Source organism: Corylus avellana, chromosome 1, assembly GCF_965113065.1.
Source record: "Corylus avellana chromosome 1, dhCorAvel1.hap1.2, whole genome shotgun sequence".
Lineage (NCBI taxonomy): Eukaryota > Viridiplantae > Streptophyta > Magnoliopsida > Fagales > Betulaceae > Corylus > Corylus avellana.
In genome coordinates, this window is record NC_142490.1 from 16843872 (window position 1) to 16862625 (window position 18754).

General features: G+C 36.7%; 1 protein-coding gene across 1 annotated transcript; it reads right to left on the minus strand.

Annotated features, from left to right (window-relative positions):
- Positions 1–4392: 4392 nt before the first annotated feature.
- On the minus strand, positions 4393–6354 carry LOC132169253 (protein neprosin-like). Its single transcript, XM_059580317.2, has 7 exons — positions 6171–6354; positions 5802–5888; positions 5539–5718; positions 5290–5448; positions 5136–5189; positions 4933–5064; positions 4393–4800 (listed from the first exon to the last, which is right to left on the minus strand). Exons 1-7 carry the CDS (start codon positions 6324–6326, stop codon positions 4393–4395), a joined length of 1176 nt encoding a protein of 391 aa, XP_059436300.2. The 5' UTR covers positions 6327–6354.
- Between the last annotated feature and the right edge of the window lie 12400 nt (positions 6355–18754).

Here is an 18754-nt window from a genome sequence, read left to right on the forward strand (position 1 = left end):
GATCTTACTCGCGGGCGCGTGTCCCCCACGCGCCGGCAGGTGAGGCGTCTTTCTCGCCGCTCCACCTCCACCCACCTCCTTCGCCGATCTTCTGGTTCCCTCTCCGGTTCGTGGGCCCGAGCGTCTCTGACTTCTCTGCCGTTGCTGGTTTTTGGACATTTTTCTATGCTTTTTAGATTGCTTTTATCTTCTGTAACGCTGTTGTTTTACTATTCTGTAACTTGTTTGTTTTGTTATCTGTTAACCCCGATCCGATTAGATTTCAGACTCCTCATAAGTGTTGTGGATTTTCTTTCCCTCTTTTTTTGGTTTCTTTTTGGAAACCTTTTTTCCACTGTTACCGTTCATCTAAATTTCCATGGCTTTTTTGAAAGTCTGTTTAGATGCTTCTTTGGAGTATTCGTACTCCCGATGGTTTCATCCATCAGATTGCGCCGCGGCAAGGGTTTTCTCGTGCTGCATTCGCAGATGTCTTTCATCTGCACCTTCGTTGAGGAGTTTATAGTCTTTTTAGATTGGGTTAATTTGTCTAAGCTTTTTAGCTTAATGTGTCTGTCCTGTAATCTTCTTATGTGTTAATGGAATTCGGTTTGTTACAAAAAAAAAGATAGTCTGAATCTGCAAAGTAAGTTAACATTATACATTAGATAATCATATCTTTTCCATCTAGTATAGTAGACATTCAAAATATTAGCTTGCGGTATGCATGTATAAGTAAAATTAGAAGATTTAATCTTTTTAATCATTGAAGATCATTACTAAAAACTCTTCTGCATCTGTCTCTTTGTTGATTAATACAAATTGATCAGAACCATTTGCTCTGAGAGGCCAATATTGCGCATAATGTTGTATGTTCCATAAGTTGATAATTAATTAATTCGACGTGGAAAAAAAAAACCAACTGATTTTTGCCATGGAGGGATAACCAGTTGTCTTCCAATATCTTCTTTCTGCCATTTCTGGCTATGTTAATGGCAGTTCCACGTATCTTTTTTGGCAAACGGTGAGCTAGGGCTAGCTGATATTGCATGCATGACTTTCACTCTAAATGATGCCTGAACCAAGGTTCGGCATGCACGGCTTTTATAATTTGTAATTACTATTAAACCCTTTAAGAATGGGCTGGGGATCATTGGGATAAATTATTAAATTAAAATAACATAGTAAAAAAAAACCAATAAAAAAGAAAAACAATATATATATATATATATATATATATATATATATATATATATATATATATATATCTCGACCCATGCAACTAAGTACAAAGCAAAAGTTATCTTGATGTCTTCCATTCAGTTGGTAAGTAAGAGTCTTTTTTCGGTTCCACTGTGATTTAAGTAAAAAATATATATATCATGATTGAGAAGTTGAGCTGGAAAAATGGTAAATTAAGACAAAAATGAAAAATGTGAAATTAAAAATATTTTATTCTCGATCGGAAGATAATGCTCCCTAATAAAAGGATGAAAAATTAAGGTTTTGATAGCGTTCTTCATCTTTTAGTTCTTTAATTTGGGCTGTAAATTAAAAACTAATTACAAAATTCAAACATAATTTTCTAGGTTAAAAACTATAATTTTCTAGGGTACAGCCCATTTGATGAAACTGCGTCTTAATAATGAATTCAATAAATTAATTAATGTAACTAAAATTTTGATTATTAAGATAAAAGACAAAGGAAATTATTCCTCAAAATGGATGAATGGGGTAAAGGGGAGAGTAGGTTGCGTGAAAGACTCCAAATAAAACAAATGTAAATAAAACAAACTCCTATTACATGACTTTGCACTGGCAAGAGATTTCCAAGAAATTACTTCCAATAATTTTTAAATATACTTTTCTGTGGATGCAACCACCATATTCGAATGCTCGGGTGGCCGCAACTAGCAAATTGAATGTTGAGGATGGTCGGTCGCGATAACTCCCAATGAATTTGAGGGTGGTTGAACCACCTCCAGAGGTTCGGTTGGAGGGTTGGCCACCCATGAGCTAGAGAGGCTAGATAAATTGTTTTGGGCGAAGGGCACTGCCACATTAGAACCCTTTTTTGGAAAGTTTACGTGGCAATGCCACATTAAAGAATATAGGATGTGAAAGTCTTTAAGCAACAAAATTTGACAAGTAAATTAAATTGTTTAGTGGATGATATGATAATTGTTCATCAATTTGTAAAAAACTTCTGCTAAAAATTGTAGTACCCTAAGTACTCTTGAACAAGAAAAGGAGTTTTTGGTCGATTACAAAAAAGTTTAATGTTGTACCTATTAATGTGATTTCCTAAAGAAATTATCATATGCAAGCATGCCAAAGTAAATTAACTCGCACCTAAACTGCAATTTGGAAGATCAAGGGCATCAAATTAATTTTTCACATTAAATAGACAAAAATTCCTTCATTAAAAGTATGATTAAATGATGAGGATTAAGTATGAATTAAAGACCATTTGAAAGTAAATTTTTTTAGCCATCTTTTTATGGTTAACCCTCAGCCTCTTGATCCCCAATGGATAACTCAATCGGATGGAGACCATGCCTTATGAAATGGGGGTCACTAGTTTGAATTCTTCAACCCCTCTTCTTGTATGGACATGTAAACAAAAAAAAAAAAAAAAATTCTCCACCTCTTGATTACTACAAAATGGCTCTAGTAGGTCAATCAGCCAGAGACTAGCAGTTACGGTAAAATAAAAATTTCCTATCTTTGGCCAAATGATCGTGTTGCTCAATAATTTATCACATAGACTGTAATGAAGGTTTTTAGTGCCACTAAAAGAAAGAATTTTATTACACACCAACAAGAAAGAGAGAGACTTTGGACTTCATCGGATATGGCTGTAAAACAACATGGTACGTACGTAGGAGCTATAGCTAACAGGATTATAATTATGACAATTAATGGATCGAGGTTCAAAACAAATCATCTGCATTCTCAGTATTGTATATGATTTTACCCTCTTTATATGTAAATAGAATTAGCCAATTTACTTTCATTATGAGATTGATTTCAGTAAAATAGTGAGCAGCAAACTCCACAATCAAAACACATTTTTTTGGTCTAATTACAGCTATAACAGGAGTTCCAGAATCAGTGGCCTGGAAATTTAGTATTCAATTTGTGAGACCCACATGTGAGTATCACAGATTCAATAATAAATTTAAAAAAAGTTGGCCAAATTAAAGATGTGTAGAAGAATGCTAAATAGCATATCCATGATACCAAACACTTCTCTATAATTTAAACTACAAAATCCTACGAAATCGTCTAAATTCAAGACATGATATTCTTTCATCTCCTATCTAAATTAATCATTGGATACGTAGGACCTACAAAAGTTGGATTTTTTAAACAAAAAATATATGGATGGACATGATGATTTATAATAGGACTAAGTTGCAAGCTTACTATGATAACGACCCTAGAAAATCTAATGACTTGTGGGAGTGTTTGTTTCATTACAATCAAGTTCAAAATCAACCAAAAATCTCTCACTAATCCGGGCAAAATTTTCTTTAAGTTTCAAAATTACTCAAATCCCAATCGTGAGTTTGAAAATCACCTAGCCAAAACCCTTATTTGGCCAACCTAGAGGAAAATCTAACTGCACATGCGTTTGTCGCACAGCCAAAGTGTTAGATTATAAATTAAATGATTAAATCTATATATTTCCATTAGCTTAAGCCTTATTCCAAATAGCGTAGAAATCCTTCCCTTCAATCTCAATCATGTGATGAATAGTGCATGTCGTTAGAAAACAAGCAGAGGAGGAAAATTTTGGGCCACATGCTGCCCATCGGGTAGAACCGAGAAAGTTTAAACTTTGTTAACCAGGACTTTCGGCTAGTAGGTTTTTAAGGTAACAAAATATGAAACTTTGAGTTTTTTTTTCCTTTTTTTTGATATGTCCACACAAGAAAAGGGAGATTCGAACTAGTGACCTCCGCTTCATGAGACGTGGTCCACAACCGATTGAGCTACCCCTTGGGGACATATGAAACTTTGAGTTAATTTGATGATTTTTACCTCTAGTTTGCATACTATAGGGTTTAAGGGCATAGATCTACAAATGTGCGGGTCGTTTAGTAAAGTTTTAATGTATGAGGTTTCAAGATCTGAGAATGACCTACATACATGAATTAATGAGTAAAAACATATAATAAATGAGAAATTGAGCTAAGATTAAGATGTGGTTAGATTAAAGCTTAAAAAAAATGAAAATCACTCTATTCTTGAGAGATCAAGCTCCCTAGCTAACATATAAAAGTTGCATTCTACCAATAAATCCAACATATGCAACCCACTTGAATGTGAACAGAACGATGGTACAATAAAAAATATTAAAAATTTGAGAAAAATCATTATTATGAAAATGGGATGTTAAAATACAACTCACGCTCCTTTGATTCCACCAGGACCATCATATACAATCAAACGTTTCCAATTTTCATCATGATATCCAGCATCTACAATATTGTATGTCTGTGGATCAGATGCATACAACTCAGTATCAATTGGACTGACAAAATTAAATTTTGCATTCTCATATGCACATGCAATCCACCAGCTATGAGCTGAATAAACTGTGTTCCAAGTCTCTGTATGTGGAAGAATACCAGTGCCCATTGGGGGACTAGACTGGTCCAATGGACTATAAACTTCTCCTCCCCAGTCAGCTTGATTGGCATACTCGCTTAATTTTCCAAATAGTTTTGGAGGCCAAAATCCAACTATAGAATTCTGCTCAGTGATGTACAATGTCCAAAGAAATTCTGTTGAATTTGGTCCGCCACTTATTTCCTGTCATGTGGAAGCCATTAAATAAAATTGTATTCAATTATAAGAACATCTAGTGATGGCTATCTGCTTTTTTCACTAGATTGGTTTCGTAAACCAATGAATTGAACGTTATGCACATCTTAATTTTCTTACCTTACTGATTCGCAATTTTTCAGAATAGTTTTTTCCATCTGGATTAACAAAGGTCCAACCTAGAGGTATCTCAGAACTGATTTGTACATATCCGGGACAATCTTGATTAAAACATTGTGTTCTTCCATCAATCTGGTTAAGTTCAAGAAAAATGTAACAAAGGAAAAGGAAATTACTCGACACAATTATCTACTAAAACCCACCGTGACATGAGTAAAGAGCCGAGTCTGGTTGTCTTTGAACAATAAAGGATTTACCTGAAAATAAATTTATATTATTTGAATTACTTTTTCTGTTCAAATATAGGAAAAAAAAAATTCATAACTATTGAAAAGCTATTTTACATTAGAGAATTACCGTGAAACCTGTCTTTATGCTGTCAAGACCGTTTGAAATTGTCAATTGGAATGCCCTATACTGGGATCCAATGATTCCTGTTGGGTTCAATAAGGAAATATACGATTCAATTCCATCAAGCTTTCTTTCGGGATAAGCATTTGTTCGAAGTATTGCATACTGCATGAAATAACGATCCTATTATAATTTGCTTGCATCACTACAAAAGCATTGATTCATCTGCGATCGAGCACAAAAAATAGTACTTACATGATGTCCAGGTTCATCATCTATATTTGATGGATGTATCTTTGAAAGTATTGTGGCTCTTATCAAGTCATCTTCATTGACTCTTCTAATCGGAACTGTTCCATAAGGACAACCTACGCCTTTAAACCCATGGCCAATATCTTTGTTTCTCATTCCTTCTACAAACAATTTTTGTTTCATCTATAATAATACTCTAAAAGGTTAGAAAAAATATCAATGGTATGTGATGAGATTGTAAAAGAAAAAGGTTTCATTGGTTCAACCTCAAAAGTAGTATTCTTCCAGAAAGGGTGATTGAAGCCAGGTTGTTTGTAGAAATCAATGCAATCGTATATATCTCCATCTCCAATCTATAGATGTTATATCAAATAAATGTACATTATAAAGTCAGCAAGTACTGGTTGTGGTGATGATAGAAATAATATTGTAACAATTAAATATGGTTTGAGCATAAGTGAGACTCTCCATCTCCTTTATAGATCAGTTGCTAGGATAGGGAATTTGATTTTTATCGTGATCAACTTCGTCATAACAATCACAAGTTCAATAATATTTGCATAATAAAAAAAAAATTAAAAAGAAATTACTTAGAATCTATGAATGAAAAGGGCTTCAAATTGCAGAAATCTTACTTGAATGCTTTTAATTGCGAACTTTTTAATATTTATAAGTTGCTTCTTGAATTCCAACACTTCCTTCGTAGATAATCCCCAGTTTGCTTCAACCAAATTGTTGCAGACAAGGATAAAGCAGAGGAAGATAACTATAATATCCACCCTTGAAGCCATGAGCAACAAATTGGTTTGCCAAATCTGAATTTGTTATATGCATATAAGAGCATTACGGAAATGACTTACATGACGAGAAGGTATATATATATCGTCGAATTGCCCTTAATATACAAATTGCATTAATTACATAATTTTTAGGATTTCCTAATGATAATGACGTACATTAATGGAATACAAAAAAACATAGACAATATTTTGCAACCTTAAATACAAACAGTATTATTAATTACTGAAGTTATAGGATTACCATGCACGTTGGAATAGGATCTTATTATAATTAACCAAATAATAATGACAATAATAAAATGATGATTTTAGTTTATCTATAAATTTATTATAATTAAATGAACTACATTCAAGATATATGGATGACGTTTAGCACACGAATTTCTAAGTGACAAAAAAAGGTAAGTCCATATATGAATTTATATTTCATGGAATTTTGAGGGTATTCTACTAAGTATAGATTTATTCAAATCTTAACCTTTATATATTTTCAAATCGAAACGGTTCAGATTTACCACTTCATTACTTACCATATTTGTCATAATGATGTGATAAATTATTTTAAACGTAGTAATATAATAAATATTGATATGAATAAATCGTCACCATTTAATTTGACAATAATGTTTGAAATTCGTACAATAGCCTAAAAATTCTAGGAAATCTTGATATGAGTCATCATCTTAAATATATTAGGGAGAAATGCTATGGGTCAATAAGTTCCCCATATTTGACCCATATTTTTTTACAATTAACTATTAGATTTGTAGACTTATATGGATTTTACATAAGTCAATGATAAACTTTATAAATCTAATAGTTGATCTATTGAATTTATAGGAGAATATGAACAAAATATGAAAAATTTATTGATCCATAGCATTTCTCTTATATTAGGTAAGTGCTTTGATCACTCAAGCAAATACAGATGGAAGGTTAATGGGGGTTCCAACTTCGACACGGGGCCCGGAAATTAGCCACCTTTTCTTCGCCGACGACAGCTTATTATTTTGCAGGGCTAACTTGTTGCAATGGAATCACTTGTCTTCCATATTGCAATTATACGAAGAGGCGTCGGGTCAGAAAATGAATGCCAATAAAACTGCTATTTTCTATAGTAGGAATACTCCGGTGGCTGACAAGGATTCTATTCAAGAGGTAGCTGGAATCCCTATCAATCAAAGATACGACACATATCTGGGGCTTCCGGCCCTTGTGGGGCGGTCAAGAACTAGTGCCTTTAAATGTATTAAGGAGAGGGTATGGAAGCGCCTTCAAGACTGGAAAACTAAATTTCTATCTCAAGCTGGGAAGGAGATTCTTTTGAAGGCAGTGGTACAGGCTATCCCGACCTATTGCATGAGTATTTTTATGCTCCCGAAGACATTATGTGCAGAAATAAATTCGTTGATGGCAAAGTTTTTTTGGGGACATAAGGACAAGGACAAACGAATCCATTGGATGAGTTGGAGCAAATTAAGTTGGCCAAAGGCTGAAGGAGGTATGGGTTTTCGTGACTTGTCTGTTTTTAATAAAGCTTTATTGGCTAAGCAGATATGGCGTCTTTGGAAAACTCCGGATAGTTTTATTGCAAAGATAATGAAAGCGAAATATTTTCCGGAGTGTTCGATTCTTGAAGCCACTCTAGGGAAAAGACCGTCCTTTGCTTGGAGGAGTATCCAAAACTCATGTGATCTTATTCGGGAGGGATTGGTGTGGAGAGTTGGTAATGGGAAAAACATTCGCATTTGGGAGGATAGATGGCTCAATTCTCCGACTACATATCAAGTGCAATCAGTCCCCAGAATTCTGCCGGATACTTCCACGGTGAGTCAGCTTATTGATGTTAATACAAAATGGTGGAACTTGGCCCTGCTGGAACAGATTTTTTCAAGGGAGGAGATGAGGGCAATCCAATCTATCCCGATAAGTGCCACTGACCAACCTGATGTGCTTATCTGGAGGGGAACCGCTTCTGGGATTTTTTCGGTACGTAGTGCTTACTACATCCAAAAAGAAGTTGAGATGGCATCTCAGGCGGGGGGGTCTCAACATAATCGGACGGGAGCCTTTTGGAGTCACCTTTGGAAGCTCCAAATACCAAACTCGGAGAAGCACTTCATTTGGCGGGCGTGCCACGATATACTCCCCACTCGCGCAAACCTCTGCGCACGGAAGATCATTAAGGAGCCCTACTGCCCAATCTGTGAAAGAGAAGTTGAAACTGTTTTTCATACCTTATGGCAATGTCCGGCTGCAAGGGACGTATGGTGCGTGGGAAAAATTATTTTTCAAAAAAGCTGGTTTGATGGGCCAAATTTTATGCAGGTGGTGGAAGGTATGTTCCAAAAATGTGATAGTGAGGACTTTGCCCAGTTTGTGAGTATCTCTTGGCGTATATGGCTACGACGGAATGAAGCTTTACATAATGGAGTGTTTATGCATCCTAATCAACTAATCAAACAGGCAAGTCTTGCCGGAGAAACATTCCAAATGAGTAGGGCAGGAAGCTGTGCACAACCGGCACCAATTGGTGAACCACCCCTGTTTTCCTGGACAGCCCCGCCCCAGAGCTTTTTAAAAGCTAATTGGGATGCTGGCTTTGATAGGAGAACTGGCCGCATGGGGCTGGGAGCAGTGATACGTGACGAGCAAGGACGAATGTGGGCTGCAAAATGCCAGACTCGAGAGGGTTTTCTGGATCCCACAACAGGGGAGGCACTAGCAGCTCATATGGCGGCAGCATTGTGTGTGGAGATGGGTCTTCGGAAGATAGTGTTAGAGGGCGATGCCAAGAATGTTATTAAGGCAGTCAATTCGCATGATTCAGATGATAGCTTACGAGGCCAGTTAATAGCTGACATACGCACCACGTTGCGAGATGTTCCGGTGTGGGAAATGCACTACGTGCGCAGAGAGCAAAACAGAGTAGCACATGGGCTCGCTGCCCTAGCAGTGAAAGACAAAGTAGATATGGTGTGGTTTACCAACCCGCCGGCATGTATCTGTGAAATTTTGCAAGCAGAGATTTCTGCGTTGCATCAGCCAATATAAATGAAAGTCTGCAATTCTCAAAAAAAAAAAAAAAATAGTATGGCTTTGAAAATCCTAAACCATTAAGTTAAACATTAATGAATACTATAACATATTATGTAACATCCCGATATTTCTCTTCTTTTATCTTGTAGATAAACACGAATGTTACGCTGAAATAATCTCATATAGCGGAAAAACTGTAATTATCAATACAAAAAAATACTGTTAAAATACTTTTCTTTATACAAAAATACCCAAAGCTATGTCGTACAAGACATTTATACAAATCTATCCGACAGTCTAAACTCTAGACAAAACTTAACCAACTTGGAATCTTTGTACATCTCAATATGAATCTCTAATCACAACTGCATAATTACCTTGATTTTCCATTCCTGCAAGCACTACAAAAAACTGTGAAGTAGTGAGTCAATTGATTTCCGACAATATAAATCATTGTTGAATCATATATAGCAAAATGCTAGACAAGTTATAAAACCACAAAAATCCGTATTATTGGATATCAATATCATACTCAGTAAGTAAGAATACTTACAGTGGATTACATGAATGGATCATCAAAGGTAATTACTTGAAACCCGTTCTGCTGCAGTTGGTCCATACCCATAACAATCCCTTCACTGACTTTCTCTCTCTCTCTCTCTCTCTCTCTCGCCTAAACTCTCTTTCTTCCTCTTCAGCTCTCTGTCTTAAATTTCCCATCTCACTCTCGGTTTCTCTTGTGTTCTTTCTTTCTTGTAGCGCTTGGTCTCACCCTTTCTCTCTCTGTTCTGAGTAAACACTCTTAAAAAGAAGAAAGACCGAGTAAAAAGCGGAAGAAGGAAGAATATATGCAAGAGATGGGAGAGGAGATGAGTGGTGAAAATTGTGAAGGAGAAGAGCTCTATTTATAGGAGAAAATCAAATACTATTCTACCTTCAATTTACAATTATACCCTCATTTTACTATTTCACCAACCCTATACTATTCTACCTACCCTATACTATTCTACCAACCCTATACTATTCTACCTACCCTATACTATTCTACCTTCTTATTCTACCATCCTTATACCTACCATTTACTATCCTATTATTTCACCAATTACCATTCTCTAATTACCACTCTCATAAATTTCCCAAGAATTTATATCATTGCCTAATATGAATATTAATATAATCATAGCATAAATTTAATATCTCTAAAATAAGACTTTAAAAATCTGGGGTGCTACAATCTTCCCTCCTTATTAGAATTTCGTCCTCGAAATTAAAGCCCATAAATTACCACCTATCTTCAAATTGAGCAACCCAAATTAAAAACAAATCATACTTGAACCATAACTTACTCAAGTTACTATAAAAATTTTTAAATTCAATCTGTTCATAAATAAATATCATAACATATTCCATACCCAGGCGATGTGAGACTCTACAAGCACTCTTCTTGGGCACCAGTGTCACCGTTGGCAATCCTCAGGGAATTTCTTCATTCTCGGCCCTTAACTTTTGGCCCTTATACATTTCATTGTGTCTTAACTGACACCATTATAATATAACCCACTTTTGGCATCACCAACGTGTGTCCACTAGCGACCCTCATAGGCTTGTGCACACTCCCACCATCTCAGGCTGGGTAATGCTTTGATACCATTTGTAACATCCCAGGGAAAAGCGCTAGCCACATCTGCGCTATTACCCCAAAAGGACTAGTCAATTTGGAGCTTCCCTAGAATTCATTATAAAGCCCAGTTTCACCTAGTAACTAGGCAATGTGGGACTTAGCACCCATGACTATCTCTATAAACTACCCACTCAATGTGGGCTTCTTCTCATCTTCCCAATATGGGACCGGGGTGTTACAAACTCCCCCTCTTAAACTCCTGACGTCCTCGTCAGGTCCACGTCATGCAGTGCTTCAATACCACATGACCTGGCGTTACTAGGTGGCTCTGATACCATTTTGTAACATCCCGATATTTCTCTTCTTTTATCTTGTAGATAAACACGAATGTTACGCTGAAATAATCTCATATAGCGGAAAAACTGTAATTATCAATACAAAAAAATACTGTTAAAATACTTTTCTTTATACAAAAATACCCAAAGCTATGTCGTACAAGGCATTTATACAAATCTATCCGACAGTCTAAACTCTAGACAAAACTTAACCAACTTGGAATCTTTGTACATCTCAATATGAATCTCTAATCACAACTGCATAATTACCTTGATTTTCCATTCCTGCAAGCACTACAAAAAACTGTGAAGTAGTGAGTCAATTGATTTCCGACAATATAAATCATTGTTGAATCATATATAGCAAAATGCTAGACAAGTTATAAAACCACAAAAATCCGTATTATTGGATATCAATATCATACTCAATAAGTAAGAATACTTACAGTGGATTACATGAATGGATCATCAAAGGTAATTACTTGAAACCCGTTCTGCTGCAGTTGGTCCATACCCATAACAATCCCTTCACTGACTTTCTCTCTCTCTCTCTCTCTCTCTCGCCTAAACTCTCTTTCTTCCTCTTCAGCTCTCTGTCTTAAATTTCCCATCTCACTCTCGGTTTCTCTTGTGTTCTTTCTTTCTTGTAGCGCTTGGTCTCACCCTTTCTCTCTCTGTTCTGAGTAAACACTCTTAGAAAGAAGAAAGACCGAGTAAAAAGCGGAAGAAGGAAGAATATATGCAAGAGATGGGAGAGGAGATGAGTGGTGAAAATTGTGAAGGAGAAGAGCTCTATTTATAGGAGAAAATCAAATACTATTCTACCTTCAATTTACAATTATACCCTCATTTTACTATTTCACCAACCCTATACTATTCTACCTACCCTATACTATTCTACCTACCCTATACTATTCTACCAACCCTATACTATTCTACCTACCCTATACTATTCTACCTTCTTATTCTACCATCCTTATACCTACCATTTACTATCCTATTATTTCACCAATTACCATTCTCTAATTACCACTCTCATAAATTTCCCAAGAATTTATATCATTGCCTAATATGAATATTAATATAATCATAGCATAAATTTAATATCTCTAAAATAAGACTTTAAAAATCTGGGGTGCTACATATTAATACACACACACACAAATATACAAATATATAGTTTTGGAAAAGTACACATACCCCCTCCTCCCCCACTCTCCTCCTCAAACTACCACTTCATTGTCAATGTTCTCAACAAACTATCAATTGTGTCAATAATATCCCTCTTAAACCACCAACAAATGTCAATGTCCTCTTAAGCCTAACAAAACGACAAAAATGACTAAAAAATTTTCAATAAGACAAAAATATTCTTATAAATTAAACAAACAAAAAAAAAAAAAACATTTGAAATTTTAATTTAATTTAATAAAAAAATAAAATTAAAAATTAAAAAACTATCCTTATAATTGGTTTTTCTTGTTTTTTCATTTATTCTGTAATTTTTAGTTTTTCTTTCTGTATCTTTTTTTTTTAAAAAAAAAAATAAGTAAAAAATAAAAATATCCTTATAATTTTTTTCCCTTTTTTTTTTAAATAAAAATTTTAAATTAATATATATATTTGATTTTGTTTTTTCCCTTTTTAAAAAAAAAAAAAACAATTCTATATTGTTTTTATAAAAAACTAAAAATTAAATAATTATTTTTATTTTTATTTTTTTAAACATATCCTTATAAATTGGTTTTTCTTTTTTTTTTCTTTTTTTTTTTTAGTTTTTCTTTTTTTAAAAAAAATAATTTGAAGAGTTTTTTTAATTTTATGAAGGGTATTTTTGTCCTTAGAGGAGACATTGATACAATTAGTATTTGAGGAGGGACACTAACAATGGAGTTGTAGTTTGAGGGAGGTATGCCGTATGTGTACTTTTTTCCCTTTTTTTTTTACATATATATTACTATTATATGTTATGATAATTTGTCTAGATCATAGAAATGGAGACTTGTAGTTAATATATTGGTGCATTCAAAATACATTGAACTCGACTAATTAACATGAGATTGTGTTTTACAAAATACTATCACCTAAACACATTACTCATATATATCTACTAATTGGGACAAAAAATTTCAATGAGAATAATGGAATCTGATATGAAATACTATCACCCAATCCAATGAGAATAATGGAATCTGATATGAAATCTTAATCACTTTGATTTGTCAACAAAAGAGATTTCCATGGTCAATACATTGGAATATTTGGTGAATTTCATTGAGTATTAACGGAGAGAGCAATTACTTTCCCTTTTCTTTTCTTTTTTTTACATGTCCGCACAAGAGGGGGGAGAGGGATTCAAACTAGTGACATCCGCTTCATTAGGCACGGTCCTAGCTGATTGAGCTACCTCTTGGGAACAGAGCAATTACTTTCAATAAGGATTCATGTAATCTCCATAAGAGATATAGATGTCCTTGAACTCATAAAAATAAATAAAAAGGAAAAGTACACTTTACCCCCCTAAAGTTTGAGCCGATTTTCAATTCGATCCACAATGTTGCAATTTTTGCAATACACCCCCCCCCCCCCCCCAAAAAAAAGTTTAAATTTTTTTCAATTCCGCCTCTCCGTTAGTCGATGGCGTTTTATCTTATGGAATTGTGATCACATGACCCGCACGTTATCACTCAAGCCCAAAAATTTTCTCTATTTGAGCTGCTTTCACAATCATTGGCCGCTCACAATAGCAAAGCGGTTGTGGTGAAAAGAAGCTCTGCTTTGAGTGGAACCAAGCGATGCACCATGACTCTCACTAATGTCTGCGTCTGCCCTTGAACCAGCGTGCTTTCTCTCATCAGCGCAAGAACCCTAGTTGCTCTAAGTGAGGTGAGATGCGTGTTGGTGATGGTGAGGTGAGCTAACTTGGGTAGAAGCACGTGAGCTTGGGTAAGGGTAAAGGATTAATCGTGTGGGTGGGGGCATTTTGGGGAAAGAATGGGCTTAAGTGATCACGTGACCACAGTTCCGTCAGATAAGAAGGCATTGACTAACAGAGAAGCGAAATTGAAAAAAATTTAAACTTTGGGGGTGCATTGCAAAAATTAAAATATTGGGGGTTGAATTGAAAATCAGCTCAAACTTTGGGGGGTGCATTGCAAAAATTGAAACATTGGGGTCAAATTAAAAATCGGCTCAAACTTTGGGGGGGTGCATTGCAGAAATTGAAACATTGGAAGTCTAATTGAAAATCGGCTCAAACTTTGTGGGGTAGAGTATACTTTTCCCTAAATAAAAAGATGTTATTTTCAGGTAATTGAGTACATAATTTGTCATCTAAGTACATGTTGTGATAGTTTTAGTAAAGCGGTTACTAAAATTAATTACTTAAAGAATTCAATTCTTTGATGGGAGTTGTTGTAAATGATAATGTAGAATTTTTTTTTTTTGAGAAAAATTTCGTCATTCATTCATTCAGAAAAATCATCTAGAGCATAAGAGCTCTAAACAACAAGACCAAAAGATTGCTCTAGAAAAACAACATGACGAATACAACATGGAATTTCTTCTATCCAAAGTCCCAGACCCTATCCATGATTTGTTTTACCCCGGCCTTTTCTAACAAATGTGCAGCAAAGTTAGCTTCCCTTTTAATGACAAATCTGGCAGCTTTGAAGGGTTTTTAATACGTCTCTAGTATTTTCTACAATTTGTCTGTATCTACTTAATTAAGTTTGGCCCATTTTTTTAAGACCATTGACTACCTGCAACGAGTCATCCTCCAAAATAATGCTTTGCAAGCCCAAATGTCAACTAATTAAACTCCGCAGCTTCCGCCATCACATATTCTTGGACAATACCAATAGTCTTACCTAGCCTATGTAGTCTCTCACTATGATCCCAACTTCCAACCGTCAATTAGTTGTACCAACCTTGTTATGGAGTTTACCACTTGAGAGACCAAGCATGTGGGCCGGCGGGGGGGGGGAGAGGGAGTAAAACCATTTCCTCTTCATTTACATTTGCCATTCGATACTCCAACAGAAGTACCTCCGCCTCTTGAACTACACGGAGTGGATGAGTGAATTCTCCCCCACGGATCACTGTATTTCTATGGAACCAAATTCGCCTGGCAATAATCGCACAAAAATCAAGCGCCACTGGGGTACATCTATATATCTATCATGGTATTCAATACGTCTAAGAAAATTGAGATTCAAAAATTGAAGATGTAAATGTAACAGCATATCATATATGGATACCTTATTCATCACTTGGGATCATGGAGAGAATTATTTAGAGGCATTAGTATGATATATAAGGAGCTTTTTTCTAATTACATAAAACCTAGAGTGCAATTATTAATTATTTTATAGTAATAAATTGTAGGTAAAAGTTCACTTATCCCTCGAAGTATAGGCCTTTTTGAAATCATACTCTCGGAGTTTAAAAATTTGCAATGTCTACATTTCAATATGGACAGAAATTTAGCTTAATTGGCTTTATCCCTAAGATTGTGAGTTTAATTGAGGGTTATTTTTCTCTTCTCTCTAAGCTCTGCTAGGGTTTCGTTGTGACTCCTGCTAGAGCATACAGAGATAGAGTTTTGTTCTTGAACCTTTTTAGGGGAGAGTTATCGATAACGATTGGTGGGAGAGAGGGTGCCAGTGAGGGGATGGGAGACAAAACTGAGGAGTTGATGACCCTTTGGGGTAAGTTCTCACTGTCTGAGGAGGAAGGTGTAGCAATGGTTATCAAGGAGAGCACGATGGATCCCATTATTCAACGAGGCCAATTATGTTTGGTTGGAAAACTTTTGGCAGATCAGTATATTGGCAAAGATATTTTCAGGACTCCTTTGATCTGGATTTGGAAGCCGACTGGACGAGTAACATTCAAGGAGGTGGGTTCTAACCTTTATCTCATTGAATTTGAGCATGTATGGGATAAAATTAGAATCATGGAAGGTCGGCCTTGGACCTTTGATGGCTATCTTATTTCTTTGGCTGAGTTTGACGGGCTGACTCCTCTTTCGGAATTGGAATTTGATAGAGCGGCACTTTGGGTGCGAATGTATAACTTGCCTCTTGCTTGTATGGGAAAGGAGGTAGGAATGCAGATTGGATCATCTGTTGGGATGGTGGAGGACGTTGATGTGTTAGATGACGGCATTGGATGGGGCAAATTTTTAAGGGTGAAAATTGTGGTTGATCTTTCAAAACCACTGGCTAGAGGAAGAACAATAATGGTGAAGAATAAGCAGATTTGGGTAGCTTTTCAATATGAAAAGCTACCAAAATTCTGTTATTCCTGTGGTGTAGTGTGGCATGGAAATAAAAGGTGTGATGGTCTAGGAGAAAGAAAGATGAAAGAAATGGAGAGCGAGGCACAATTTGGGTCTTGGCTCAAGGTTTCTGCGGCTAAGCATAGAGTGGGGTCTGGGGGAGGACGTCCACATGACCGGAGGACAGAAAGTGTGTGGGGGGCAGACTCCACCGACAGAAGAGGAAGAGAAAGACGGGAGGAGGGGCACCACGGTGGTGGGCAATCCGGCACGGAGGAGCAACCAATGCGAGAAGAGGAGGAATCTTTTCCCTCGCAGAATACAGTAACGCCCGAAACGGAAAGAGCTGAATATGGAAAGAAAGTAATGAGGTATAATGAAGATACGGAAGGCTTGTCTGAAGGGGGAGATTCTGGTTCGCCCAATCACAGCGATATAGGGCTGAAAAATCGGGATTTTAATGTTAACGGCGATTCGAGAATTAATGAAGAAGAAGATATTATGGGGAATTTCTAAACCACAAAAGGCTCTAGTGTCTACGTGGGCCAGTGGAATGCATTAAAAGAAAAAATGGTATGGGGCACAGCTGAGAAGGAATACGTGGAAAAAATTCAGAATAATATGGCAAAGGTGTTCAATGATGTGGGGGGCCCAACGCACATTGTCTCGCCACCTGCAGCCCAAAATCGCCAAGTATCCCAAAGAGACAGAAAAGGGAATACGGGGCACCTACAACAACATGGGAAGGGGAGTAATTCACCAATATGGAGACGTAAGGCACGTGACAGTAGTGGAGAATCAAGCATATACGGGGGGATCAACTGCAGCAAGGAAAAAGAAAAGGCTCCTCTTTGGTAGTAGAGGCAGACAGAGATCAAAGAAAAAAAGGAAAATCAAATGTAATTGCAGAAACTAGTATGGCGGAGGCTGGGTCACAGCCCCGCCGTCATCAATGAGTGCCTTATGTTGGAACTGTCGGGGGCTTGGGATCCCTCAGACAGTTCGCGACCTTTGCCAAATGGTAAAGGAAAAGAAACCCCGTTAGGTTTTTCTTATGGAAACCAAAATGATGAATAAAAAAATTGAGTTTTTACGAATAAAATTGGGATACGATCAAATGTTTGTGGTTGAAAGTGTGGGGCGTAGTGGAGGGTTGGCTCTTCTTTGGCATGATGAGTTTCAAGTAACTATACAAAATTATAGTCGTCGACACATCAATGCGGTGATAAAAAAAACGAATGATGGGAATGAATGGAAATTCACCGGCTTTTATGGGCACCCCGAAGCAGCAAAACGAAGGGAGGCATGGGCTCTGTTACGCCATATTGCACTGCTTTCCCCAATACCATGGCTATGCATGGGGGATTTTAATGAAATTGTACATCTTGGTGAGAAGTGGGGAGGGGGGAGAAGGGCTCGAAGTCTCATGGAGGATTTTCAGAAGGCCCTTACGGATTGTAATTTAAGCGATATGGGATTTCGGGGTCCAAAATTCACATGGACCAATGGGAGGCATGGACGGGCTTTCACGAAAGAAAGACTAGACAGGGCAGTCGCCAATGGGGAATGGTGTGCACTCTATCCTGAGACAGAAGTTTTAGTTATGGCGAGACGAAGTTCAGACCACAACCCCATTTTTATTTCTTTTGATCCGGTGGGCAGCTCTAGCAGACAGAGAAAGAGGCAATTCCGGTTTGAAGCAAGATGGACTAAGCTGGAGGGCTACAAAGAAACAATTCAGCGGGCCTGGAAGGTAAAAGAAAGAGACGAAAACCCTTGGACAAGGGTCAACAACAATCTCACTTCCTGCCAAAATTCTTTGAAGGTATGGGTGCAAAAAGAAGGTGATGTCCAATGAGGAAATTATAAGGAAAAAAACTGCACTCCTTGAAGAATTACAAGCCCAGCCAGGAGAACCGAACTACCAAGCTGAAGAAGAGGTTAAAGCTGATTTGCATGGGTTGCTGGAACAAGAAGACCTTAAATGGAGGCAAAGAGCCAAGGTAGAGTGGTTAAAAAATGGGGACCGGAATACAAAATACTTCCATGCGTGTGCCAAACAACGTATGAGGAGGAATCAGGTGATCTCTATTAAGGATGTTTATGGGCAGGTGTGCGACTCGCCAGCTGCTGTGGGCAATGC

Coding starts and splice junctions, on each gene's coding strand:
- LOC132169253 (XM_059580317.2), bottom strand. CDS start 6,326: ATGGCTTCAAGGGTGGATATTATAGTTATCTTCCTCTGCTTTATCCTT. Junction 5,889..6,170: donor TCGCAATTAAAAGCATTCAA/GTAAGATTTCTG, acceptor TAACATCTATAG/ATTGGAGATGGAGATATATA. Junction 5,449..5,538: donor ATGATGAACCTGGACATCAT/GTAAGTACTATT, acceptor TATTTCATGCAG/TATGCAATACTTCGAACAAA.